This window comes from Podarcis erhardii, assembly GCF_964252035.2.
Source record: "Podarcis erhardii genome assembly, chromosome: 2".
NCBI classification, from domain to species: domain Eukaryota; kingdom Metazoa; phylum Chordata; class Lepidosauria; order Squamata; family Lacertidae; genus Podarcis; species Podarcis erhardii.
In genome coordinates this window covers 61,372,277-61,385,463 of record NC_138498.1, presented here as the reverse complement: position 1 = coordinate 61,385,463, position 13,187 = coordinate 61,372,277, and the positions used below count along the sequence as shown (strand labels likewise).

At 43.5% G+C, this 13,187-nt stretch overlaps 1 protein-coding gene across 7 annotated transcripts in view; it reads left to right on the top strand.

Annotated features, from left to right (window-relative positions):
- The window catches only part of KLHL3 (kelch like family member 3), a 51,767-nt gene that overhangs the window by 3,702 nt on the left and 34,878 nt on the right, over positions 1 to 13,187 (top strand). For 2 of the 7 annotated variants that reach the window (XM_081850360.1, XM_081850361.1), the window contains exons 3-4: positions 2,763 to 2,819; positions 4,322 to 4,532. In XM_081850360.1, the coding sequence (XP_081706486.1) occupies positions 2,771 to 2,819; positions 4,322 to 4,532 (260 nt within the window). In that variant the 5' untranslated portion in view covers positions 2,763 to 2,770. Of the gene's footprint in view, positions 1 to 2,762; positions 2,820 to 4,095; positions 4,533 to 5,890; positions 5,912 to 13,187 lie in introns of those variants that run through there. The other 5 variants (XM_081850362.1, XM_081850363.1, XM_081850357.1 and 2 more) reach the window with 4 other exon arrangements.

The window sequence follows — 13,187 nt, the reverse complement described above, 5'->3', positions numbered from 1 at the left end:
TTGATTTTGGTGCAGAATGGTTTCCCTTTTAAATGTTCAAAAACAGTTTCTGTACATGGTGAAAAGCCCAGGCCAGATCAGTTACCCAGTCTTAGATGCGGCTTATGTTTTTCAAACCCTTCAGCTACAGGTAACAAACTCCAGGGATATTGTGCAACATTTTGTTGCAAGGCCTTGTAGAACCTTAACAGTGACTCTTGTGTGTCACTCCTTGTGTGTCCAAAACTACACTAGCCATGCACAAGAAGGAGGTATCAATAGGCTACAAGAACCCTAAGGTTTGCAGAAGTGTGAATAATTGTTGAGGGTAAAATTCCAAGTGGCGAAATCCCCTCCCCTCAAAACAGCCTTCCAAGCCCTGAGCCTGCCAACTGTTGAAGGGAAATTGGAAAAGTTGGGATGGGAACTATTATGGACTCTTTCAAATAAGGACATGGTTGGCTAGAATCCAAAACAGGAGCACACTGGGTTCAACATGTGGAAATAGATGTATGGCAGAGTGTTTTTCCATCTATCTAGGACTGCAGTGATGGGAGAAGAGGTATGTGCAGCTTTTAAGGCACAGAGCTGCAGTTGGCAATATTGGAGTTATGTATGTAGGACTCATAAATAATCTCTCACACCCTTATACTATGGAAGCTTTCAGTTAACATTTAGATCTGCCTCTCCTTGTAAGTTCTCCAAGGCATTAAGCATACTATCCATGTTTTTTTAAAAATGATTTTGTTAGTTTTTCATAAGAAACATGAGAATACAGGCCCCCCCTCAGTAAACAGTTTCCCCTACCTACCCATGTCTCACAGAGTTTTATGGGAAAACATTATTCCAAAGTTTCAAATGTGAGTCTGGTGGATGCCACTGTACTTTATGTTCCATCAGGTATGTGCTGAAAGGGTCGTTTTATGCACGCTGAAATCAACCTCAGTACAGCAACGCTTCTATATGGCTGTGATTAATTTGAACGTAGAGAATTTATGGGGCGCTCTTATGTCTCATAGGACAAGGAGGAATTAATAAGAGCCCAGAGTCCTTGCTCAACAGCCATCATCCACACCTCATATTTTGAGTTTAATAGTTTGCAAAATGTGGTTTCTTTTCTACCCTGCTTAATTGTACAGTGGTACCTCTGGCTGTTTTTGTCCATGGAGTTTCCTTGGCAGGGATACTGGAGTGGCTTGCCTGTTCCTGCTCCAGGTGGATCACGTTTGGTCAAAATTCTCCACTATGACCTGTCTGTCTTCGGTGGCCCTGCACAGCATAGCTCATAGCTTCTCTGAATTATACAAGCCCCTTCACCATGACAAAGTAGTATTTTGGCCACCTCATGAGAAGAGAAGACTCACTGGAAAAGACCCTGATGTTGGGAAAGATGGAGGGCACAAGGAGAAGGGGCTGACAGAGGACGAGATGGTTGGACAGTGTTCTCGGAGCTACCAGCATGAGTTTGACCAAACTGCGGGAGGCAATGGAAGACAGGAGTGCCTGGCGTGCTCTGGTCCATGGGGTCATGAAGAGTTGGAAACGACTAAATGCCTAAACAACAACACCGCTGGTTACAAACTTAATTTGTTCTGGAGGTCCATTCGTAACCTGAAACCGTTCTTAACCTGAGGTACCACTTTAGCTAATGGGGCCTCCCGCTGCTGCTGCGCCGCCACCGCGTGATTTCTGTTCTCATCCTGAGGTAAAGTTCTTAACCCGAGGTACTACTTCCGGGTTAGCGGAGTCTGTATCCTGAGGTGTTTGTAACCCAAGGTACCACTGTACAGTCGATGTCTCCCTGCTGCCCTTCTCCCCACCTTGGTGAACTCATGTGTATTTAATTGTGTGCTATCACTATTTCTGTTTAACAAAATGTTTTGCTTGTTGAATTCTTGTCCATAAGGGGGGAAAACCCATTGGAAAGAAAGTTCTCCTTAGGAGTTTTTTTTAAATTAAACATGGTAGATGATAAGGAAGTTCCACTCGTCCTCTCAAACAGCTTTCCAAATTACTTGCCAGCTTAAAACGTTGACCCTAAAAATATTAACTAGAAATTTCAATGGGGGCATCAAAATAAGTACATTTAGAATTATAGCAGCGCTAATAGGGAAGGGCAGAGCATGGGAATTCTAGCAAAAACAACTTCCACGCGTTCAGCTTTGAAGGGAGTTTGGAAGTAGACAAAAGATACTTTTAATACCTTGCTGAAATGCTTTGTCCAATATGTATTTGGGCATGACCTGTTTTGTCATGCGCAAGTTCTATAAATGCATGCTAAGATTGCAGTCCGCTTGCCCTTGGTTTCTAACAGGTGTGGTGGAGAGACCAAGATACAAGCAGCATGTAATATCAATAATAAATGCTTAAATAAACATTATTTCTGCACACTGTAGCACATTATAGCTGGAATGCAACATGGACAAAAATTAAATTGCTGAATGGTTTCAGACGGACAGCAATAAAGTGGACAAACTGCAGGAAAAGCAGCCCTAGGGAAAAAAAGCCTGTTGTAGGCAAGAGAAAGAACTCAAGTTATATGTAAGTTTGCAGGGAGGCAATACATTTGTATTCTGTTGACAAAAGATGTACCTTGACCGCTAATGGAAATTAACCATTTTTCATATGGTAAACAGGCTGAGAAACTGCAACCTGGTTAAGATCACTTAGTTAATAAGGGTTATAACCAAGGATTCAGAAGCTCACTCTTACCCGCTACTACTCTATGTTAGTCTTGGCAAATCAACAGTGTTCCTCTGACATGTTCCATTTTCTCTTTGTAGGAGTGGAAATGTATAGGACAGATGAAAGAACAGACTGTTTGGTCCTTCAGCAGATAGGTATTTGTTCAAATATTTCAGAAAGCTGCTTACATTTGCGTGTTTATGTGTGACAGTATATAAAATCTACTGCAAAGACAGAGCTGTGTAGTTGTTTGGTTAATATATAATGGGTTATGAAATTTTTGATTTTGATTGAATAGTTCTTTTTGAAGTCACGGGGCATATTGCACCGATCCTGGCTGGACTGCACTGGCTGCCAATTAGTTTCTGGGCCCAATTCAAAGTGATGGTTTTGACCTATAAAGCCTCAAACGGCTCAGGACCGCAATACTTCAAGGACCGCCTCACCCCACATAAATCAATCCAGACCCTGTGATAATCATGTGAGGTCCTTCTTTGTGTGCCTCCCCCACAAGAGGTCTGGAGGGTGGCAAAACAAGAGCAGGCCTTTTCTGCGGTGGCTCCCCATTTGTGGAATGCTCTCCCCAGGGAGTCTTGCCTGGCTCCTTCATTACAACTTTAGGCACCAGGTGAAAATGTTCCTCTTCAACCAGGCGGTGTGGTGGTTATTCTTTTTGTTTGATAACATATTTTGTGTTGTCATGTTGTATTTTTATGTTTTGAACCACCCTGTGATCTTCCGATGAAGGGCAGTATACAAATTCAATAATTATGATGATTAGATTTATAAATAAATAAACAGAACTATTCAATAAGATAGAAAATAGGCAAACTAGTGAAGGGTTTTTAGTGAATGGGAATCTGCAGGCTTGATCCCTGCTGCAGTGATTACAATAAAAGTTATAGCTCAGCAAGTGTGTTTGAGCTTTGTATGGCATTTAAGGGTGAGTCAAATCCCACTGGGAACTTGGTCACCTGCATGCTCCAAGTTCAGTGGGGACTGCTTTTTAGTTTAGGAATACAGCCTAGATTTCCCAGGATGTTTTTCTGCGGCTGCAAGAGGAGAGCCTAGCCAGTGGTTCAGATGAGTTGCCTTGCATTCTAATACTTGCATCAGTTTGCCCTTGCCCACTCTGAAATACTTTTAATTCTAGGGTTGGTGTCATTGGATGTTAATATTTCCTCTTTTCACCGGCCTTTTACCTATGTGATAAGTAGGTGGCTCCCTGTGCTGGGGGACTTTAGAACAGGACGGGATCAAAATCCAGATAGATAAATGATGTAATGCTCATGCATCCGTAGAAAAAAAGAAAGAAGGGAACCAAAAAAAGCGTCAGTTCTAGGAGCAGGGTGAATTACCAGATCAGGAGAAAAGCACGTGATTTCTCTTGCATTTGCCAAGTGTGTGTGTTTAAAATAAAAAAGGCCCCGAGGATGCACTGTGCAAATGCAGCATCTGGGGCGGTGCAAATGCACCTATGCCCACAACTGCTGTTGCCAGGAGACTAGTAGAGTAGCAAGCTTGGAGCGGGAGGAGGCGAGGCAGAAGGGAGTGGGCTGCCGAGGCTGGAGCAAGAGCAGCAGCAGCGGGGAGCTCTGGGTAGGGAGTGTTCTGTTTGCTGCTGCAACGCTAAGCTCTGCTGCTGCTGTTGCTTTAGGAGCAGGAGGAAGCAGCTCCGCGGAGGGAAGGAGGGGAGCCGACTGCAGCCATGCTGAATCACAGGCGCTGACGGATTCGGCCGGCTCGCTGCGCCCCGATCAAGGAGGACAACGGTGGGAGACGCGGCGGCGGCGTTGCCCGAGGCCAGGAGACGAGGGTGCATGCAGAGTTCAAGCTCCACTCCGGCTGCGCACAATGGACGACGAGAGGTTTGTTCGGGTCGGAGGGGAGGGAATTAAGTGTGTGTCTGTCCGCGACTGGAAGAGTGCAGGCGCCTTTGTGTTTGCGTAGGGAAGGGGTGGCAGGTTATGCCGAGCTTTCCGGTGGGCCGATCGAGCCCCATGGGAGGACAGCTCTGCCGGATCCATTTAGCATCACTCCCAAAGTTAGCTGCTGCAATAACCTTCCGCGTGGCGCGGTTCATTTGCGTGCGTTTGTTTGTCGTGGCCCAAAGGATTGCCAGTCCTCCTCGCTGGCAGGCTGTCTTGTTATTTGTATTTTGGAGATGTGTGATGTTTGCACAGTGCGAGCTCTCTCCCCTCCCCTCCCCACCTCGGACTCATTCATCGCCAAATCCTTCATCACTTTTCCAGATTCTCTCTCCCTTCCCTACTTCCAATCCTGCCTCCGATGGCCCTGGTTTGAAATTCTCTCTCTCTTCCTCCCTCCGTCCCTGCCTCCCTCCTTCCGCTTCTTTTCGGCGTGTTTTTCAGACTTGAAAATCGCTTTGCAAGCGGCTGACCTGGGGCGCCCTGTGGTTGTGCAGTTTTAAGAGTCTTTGCTACTTGAAAGAGGCAATCGTCGTTTTGAGAGCAACCATTCCTCCTCGGTCGGGCCAGGCTTTTAACTTAATTGTTTTGAGTTTAATAACCAAATAAAAAAGGTGGCATCCTCATAGAAATACATGTCTGCTTGATAGAACTATATATCTGCTTCGTTTGCACAATAGAATACAACTATGTGATTAAGTGAGAAGTCTGCCTTGTGAAAAGCAGGCAGTAGCCCGGCCACACGTTAAGAATGCAGGAGCAGTGATTAAATTCAGGTCTGCTGGCTCCAGCTTGAACTCAGCTTTCCCTTTTAATTTATCCCCCCCCCCCTTTTTTCAGCTGTTCTGGAATTCACTTTCTAATCCGCAGATACATGCCCGCTTCGTTCCTTGGCACAGCAATTACATAGGTGAAAGGCTAACTTGTTTGGATTTAATAAAACTAAAAAAAAAAAAAAAGTACAGGAAGTGTGCTTGTGGGAGCCCAAACAGTTGCTATGGAAACATTAGAATTTTTAGTAAAGTAACACAGGGTTGATTCACACAATCTGGTCTCCTGTTGTGGCATGTTAGTAACTATTGCTTGCTGCAGTTTTTTTTTTTTTGGTCACAGTTGCTGATTTGACTTATTTTGGGGTAAGAGGTTGTGGGGGGGGGGTTTGGCATGTGCAGACAGATAATGGCTTTGTGTGATCCACCTGTGGCTCCCTGATATGGAGGACATCATGTGATCGGATCATCACTGTGGTTGATCAACACAGTGATTGATCTTGTGATGTGATTCTGGTCACATGATAGACTTCCTCTCCATAAAGAAATGTAAATCACAATTATATAAGGAAAGACATGCAAAGTGAGCCAGCGTTTACAGTTTGGTAGTAACTGCCAAAATGATACTGAGCACGCTTTCCTTGCTTTTGGTTGCTTATTTCAGATCTTTTAAATCTTAACCAGTCTGGCAGTATTTTAGACACTTAAACCAACATGAGTGTAGAACATTTACAGATCCATTGTGGAGATAATGCCTATGTCTCCTTCTAAAGCAGAGACAAAACCAGAACCACCAGTGACCTGTAACATAGCACACGAAAAGGCAAACAGTAATAGGTACAGTACACATAATAGAAGGGCCTTGTCTTGTATTGTTCATTTACAATATCCGTGATGCTTAACGAAGATTATAAAACATAATACTTGGAACACGGTGAGAGGGTGTAGCAGTGTTTTCCACTTTACAAAATAGAAATGTGTTTTTCCTGCATTGTGACGGGATTTGAACTGCGTGAAACAATTATGGAAAGAATACTTAGTTTTGCTTTCTTGGAAAAACAGGATGTGCAGAGCACTTCCTCTGCACATTGTGAACTGGATGCCTTCAGAAAAGGGGAAAAAGTTGAGGCTCTGCTGCATATGGAAGCAGTAGTAACATGAGATGCAGTTCCTTCCCATAGTATAGTATGATTTAACTTTTTGCTGCTATCGGTTTGTGATGGAATGCTGCTTCAGATACTTCTTTCTAAAGGTTGAGATCCAATGCCTCCTTGAAATCAGTGGAACATCCCACTTTCATATGCCCAGAGCTGTGTCAGAGCTTGTTCCTTATGGTGTATTTTCACTGAGCTGCACTATATGTCCAAATAACTGCACCCACATGTGTTACTATGGTCATGTAGACATTTTCCATTCACTGTTGTCCTTCAGCCTCATGGAGTGTCTGTGTGCGTTATTTGGAAGACCTGTGTGAATAAGTTCAGTCATGTGGTTTCAGTACAGTCATACCTTGGAAGTCAAACAGATTTTTTTCTGTAAGTTTGTTTGATTTCCAAAATGTTGGGAAACCCAAGCGCAGCTTCTGATTAGCTGCAGGAAGCTCCTGCAGCCAATCAGAAGCCCCGCCGGACGTTTGGGTTCCAAAGAATGTTTGCAAACCAGAAAAGTCACTTCTGGGTTTGTGGCGTTCGGGAGCCAAAATGTCCGAGTACCAAGGCATTCGGGATACAAGGTACGACTGTATTCACCTATATTTCTTTACTGTAACCTGCCCCCCCCCAAAAAAGTATAATATTTTGTTACTGAGTGGTATCTAAATATTCTAAATAAATCCCATGTCAGTGTGGGAATGTATCATGAGGAAACACTTTGCTCTGTTTGATACCCAGTGTTTGGGGAGGAATAAGTGAACGTTGTCAGGCTTGCAAGATGGTCTCTCTCTCTTTCCTTCAGAACTCATTTTCCTGGCATGTGCTAAAGATTGTGCTAAAGATTGTGGTGAGATCCATCCAGGGCCTATTGCAAAACCGTATCAGCAAAACGGTTTATTCTACCCACAGTCTACTGGTCTCTTATCCTTGGTGTCAACACACATTTATGGTACATCTGTACATCTCTCCAATAATTGCAGAGAGGGAGAGAAGGGGGCTTTCGACTGTGGACTTACTGTACACTATCAGTAGCTCAGCCTCATTCCCTGTCCACTGGTTATCTTGATATACACACTTGCTCCTAGATTCTTTGAGAGCTTTGACCTCCCACTGGAGTTGCTATGAGTTTGGAATCTGAGGACTTTGCCCATTTGTTCGTGATGAGAGAAATTTGTGAGAAGGAAGCAGCTTTGTTTCAGAACGAGTGACGACTACATTTAATAGACTAAGTTGCAGGCAGCTGTCACAGTAGAACCAGGAGCTGTTTCATGGGGCCATAGCTGGGGTAGCTGTGGATATATTATTAAAGGTAGTTGTTCGGCAGTCTTCATAGAAATATGTATCCACTTGGTTCGCATAAGAAGTTATAATAGAATACAGCTATGCATATAAAAATACGATCCTGATCATCAAGTTCTGTGCAACCTTGGACAGCTCAGGTGATGGTTGGGCAGCACTAACAAAACCCCCAGCCTGTTCTTAGAACATAGAGAACAAACATTTGAACAAACAGTTATTGGGGATGAAGTTCCACTTAACTTAGGGGCACTGACTTGAAGAAAAATATACATCATGGTATGGGGGGTTAGACTGCATGTCAGACTTTCTTTCTGGCTTCAACTTGTGATGAATGAATGGTATTAGAGCCAGGCAAGGGAGTGGGATGACTGGAAGGGATGCATTCATTTCCTTTCTTGTAGTAAACAGGATGCAAAAAAGTATTGGGAAGCCCAGAGCTCCAAACATTGCTACTTTGCTGAAATTATTGGAACTGAGTTCAGTTGCCTAGATGTAGGAATGACAGTGGTGGTGACGATGACTGATGATACTAGAAATGCTAATTATAACCAATGTGTGTAATCCTGTTAAAACATCGAATCCCTCTTGAGTAATCAGAGTGTTGCACACCCACTGTCTTGTAAACTTTAAATTCCCCTGTAAGGTAGGAAAGTAGTATTATCCCCAAATTGTTGGTTGTGCGGGAGAGAGAGAGAGAGTAGGAAGGAAAGAAAGAAAAAAAGAAAGAGAGAGAGAGAGGGTCTTGCCTAAGGTCACCTGGTGAGCTCAAGGCGAGGATTTCAAGTCCTAAGAAGGTTGCAAACTGAATTTTGACAGTGGAATAATTAGAGGAAGGAGGAGTGAGGATAGCAGGGATGAACCTCCTTAATCACTTTTAACTTCTATCTTTAGATCAGTCTGAAACCCTATTGGGAAGGCTTCTCCAGATGTTTTGGACTACAACTTCCATCATCTCTGACAGTGGGAGTTGTCATCCACAACAACTTAATAGCATCAGGCTGCAGAAATGCTGCTGTAGGGACTCTCATATTGCTTGCTGAACACCACCACTAATGATAGACACCCTGCAAGGAACTATTTACAGTACTTGGGCCATGTAACAATTTATTTCTGAGCACGTAGATGTGCATTGCAGTTCATATTTTTGATGGAAGCAGTTACCAGAACAGGCTGTCTTGCATCCATAGTTAATGCATTCATGGAAGCAATTCCAAGACTGTGGAAGACTAATCCCATGTGGTTTCTACAACTCCATGTTGCTCTTGACTCCAGTCCCATGCTGACAGATGGGAGTACCTTCACTAGTGACTGCCTCCCTACGGGGATAGCCTGGTAGATGGCATGTGTGCTTTGTGTGCTGTCTCAAGGCATCTGTTATCCATGGAAAGTGTTGGGTTCCTCTACATGTCTTTCCCTTCTCACTGACATGCATTCACTGTTATGATTGTGCATTGTTGCAAAGTACCAGTTGACTTTGCCAAAAAGCTGCTCAAGCTGTCTCTGCTTTTCGATGCTGAAAGTGACTTTGAAATTTTGGAAAGCTGATCACGTACCCCAAGCAATGAGATTCCCTTTCTGGCCAATATGCAGTCAGAACTAGTGAATGCATAAAAAGTGCTGCATAAAAAGCCTAAAAGTGTTGCCTTAGTCTTATCAAATCTTATGGCAGTATTGCATCTAAATAGTGCTAAACAAAAAGCTGTTTAGATTTAATTTTTGCTTGAAAAGAATTGGTTCTTTCTTTCTACACCCCATATCCTATATTCATGGCTATTTGCAAGTATTCTTCCCCCAGTGCCGCCTTCTCTGTTGTTTCAGTGATTTATATTTCTGTTTCAACCCTATTCTAGTGATCAAAGACAAATCCCAATGGTCTTCCCAGTAGCACAGTCCACTTGCAGTTCTTCAGTGGGAATATGCAGAAAGAATTAAATGGTGAGGACCGTAGTATTAACTTGACAGTCCTGATGAAAATTGTTGAGCTGTCAACAGCAGCAGTGATCTCCTTTCTGGAATGTTGTTCAAAACCAATTCTTCATAGTGCATGGAGCAATGCTACTCATGTTAAAATGTGTAGGAAAGGACTTGCTCTCCCTGTGTGCTGCCAGGTGTGTGACAAATGAGCATAAATTCATATGATTGTTGAATCACTTACTATATGTGATAGTCTGGGTATAGGAGCAAGAAAAACTAATGTGATCAACGACTGAAATATTTCAGCAATAGTAGTTGTTTGGTGGTTGTAATTTTTATTTAAAACCTTTCAAGAAAAAGGTTTAAAAATTAGTATCTTGTATGTTTAACAAAACTAGCACCACAAAAATCAGCTGCGTGTGACTGGGTAATAAGGTTAGGCAGTGACAGTGGTATGTTTTCTTGATCATTCAAGCAAGTCCCTCCAATGCCTTTTTTGCGTCTGAAGGATGCTTAGTAAAGCTGTGCTGTGTACCACAGAATGAGTCCCAGTCCATTAGTCTTTTGGCTGCTTTCAGTTGACACATCGGCTTTTCAGCAAAAGCAAGTGTCCAAACCAATTCATATTACGTTTCTAATGACAATCCTCCCAGAAATACCCAGCACTTCACTGCCACCAGGACACCTTTATATTTATTGCAAATTGTTATTTGAATCCTCTTAACCATCTAATAAAGGTTATGCAGCCAAAATTCATTGTGTCATATTCCCAAATAATACAGTCATACCTCCGCTTACGTATCTCTCTGGTTACATAAACTTCAGGATATGTAAGCGGCAAACCCGGAAGTATATCTCTGGGTTTTTGCCGTGCGCGCATGCGCAGAAGCGGTCTCTCCAGTTGCGAAAACCTCGATCCGGCTGGACCTCCGGAACGGATCCCGTCTGCAAACGGAGGTACCACTGTACTCAGCTCTTCTAGGGACATTATGGTTACATCTGATTTTGTAAACTTTAGAAATAAGTCCCTGGAGAGACTTTGGTGCATTTACCAGCAGGTGGTCCAATGGGGCAAGGTCCCTGGGTGCTTTTTATTGTCTGCAGAACTAGAAGTAAATGCACCACCCAATACTTTCTGTGTCAATTCACAGGTTACTAGATCATCTTCAGGGTTTCTGTTCAGTGGGTAAAAGCAGTTCAACTTTCTAATGACTCATTATGTTCCTCAACACCCCCTTTGCCCCTCCACATTTATATTAGCAGTACCATCAATATCAAGTGATCAGCCTTACAAACACAATTTTCATTGCTATTTATAATAGCATAATCAACAATACTGTTCATATGCCTGCACGTGCATGTAGGTAAGGTGTGGGTGGGAGTGGCAATGCAGTGGCAAGACCTGTTCCTTAGCCCTATGTACACTCATTGTCTGCACTTTTCTATGCACATATAGGTTGCATGTGTGGTGGGGAACCCTGCAGAAAAAAAGTTGCTAACACCAAAGTGAGTGTTGCTCTGTCTTAAAAGGCTTTTACATCACTGTCCTCAAACACTGGCGTGAAAGGGTGAATTGTCAGGCAAACAGTAGAACTGAGCTTTCACAATGTGCTGGCTGGCATGTAAATTAAGCAGGAAGAGCTGCACGTATCTGTGGGCTTTGTAGGGATTGGAGGCAAATAAACTAGAGAACATGGGGTCTGTTTGGTGAGTATAAATGTTTTCTCTTGGGTGGGCAACGTGGGAGGAAGAGCCTTGTGCTGAAAGTAAGGTAGTATGCTGAGGTGCAAAAGTAGTATATTGTGGAAGAACAGCTAGCATGCCAGGAGAAATTAATTAATTAAATGTTCCTGTGAGCAGAAAGTGCCAGCTTATAAAGGAGGCAGCCCATTCCACCTTCTTGTGTCTTTCTCTGATTTTTCTACTTCCCAGTTACTCTTATCAGGTTTAATTCTGTTGTATCTCTGTATGGTCCAAGGATAAAAGCTGAAGGGTTTGCTGTTTGTGAAGTAGCAGGGCTTTAAAACGAGCAGGCTTATTATACATCAGAGGCATATAAACAGAGCACAGAATGTTAATATCCAAATTTCTGATTCTAAATATGCCAGCAGTGCTGCTAGGGAGCTTGGGTCATGGAGAAACATTTTGTTTGTTCGTTTTAATGGAACTCCAAATGCGATTTCAAAGTGGACACACTTGCATCCATGAAAGTGCTGTGGAATAATCAGGTTGGTGGTGGAGGCTGAAATGTGGAGCAGGAAACGGAACGTAAGTTCTGAAGTTTTCAAAACATTGTGACTGTGGAAAGAGAGCAGGGTGAAGAAGCTGTTGTTAGCCAGTTGCCAACAATCTCCCAACCTATCCTGCTTTGCTCTAGGCCTGTCAAACTCAAATGGGTTCAGGGGGTCCAATGCTTCTCTGAGCAGATGCATTGGGTTCACCTCAATAATATTGTTGCTACGACCACCATGGTTTCGACTGGCTATTCAGCTCCATTGTGCTACCCCAACATTTGTGCCACTATGCTCCTTGTCTCCCAGTTACTTCTCATTTCTCCAAGCACCTGAGCAGCCACCTGCAGTCCTTGTTCCCACCATATAAACCGGGGTGGGAAGCCTTTCTTTCTGTAGAATAGGATTGGGGTTCCATGACTTGAGTCTAGCAAAGTTGTCCAATTAGCACAAGGACTTCCCCCACCCCGGCACCCCCAAATCTGTTTCAAGGGTTTGCCCAACCCTTTGGTGCAGGAGTGGAAATCCTGTTCTGCTTGTGGAAGTCCTTTTGCTCACAGGACAACATTTTTTGATATGACCCCTCAGGCCTAGGACTGAATGTAGCCCTCTGAGTGTTGTCTTTATTGTCTTTACTTTGGGGTACTTTCTAGGCGGTGATCTTTCTCTGTGCCACACACCCCCATTGACCTTGCTAGTTCCCCTCCTCAAGTAACGTAATTGCTCTGATGGAGAGGTGTGAGGGTTTATCATCGTTTCTTATCATTTATCATTTCTTTTGGTTAGGAGGGAGAGAGCAAAGATGTTAAGTCTTCACCTTTTGTTCACCAGTATATTGCCTTATCACTTATCATGATGTTATTTCAATACCGGTATTCAACGATATGGCGATTTATTGCACAGCACTGCTTCCTACAACAGCCTCTTCAATCTGACATCCTGAACATTCCCATCACCCATGTTTGTTTTCCCAGGAGCAAAGGGAATTGCTGCCTCTGCAATTCACATCAATTTTGCCTTGGTAGCCTATGCTATCCTGGCATATTCCAAGTACCATATTCGAAGACCGCTGTGCAGCTAGTTTAAATGGAAGTGGGGAAGAAACTGGTGTTGAGGTGTGTGGTAGCAGTCACGGGAAGGTAAAGCTCTCTTTCCCCAGCTAAGGAGAAGCCCTGATGGTGTGAAGTCTGTTAACTGTCATGGGCTATACTGGAGATCCCAAGTAAGGCC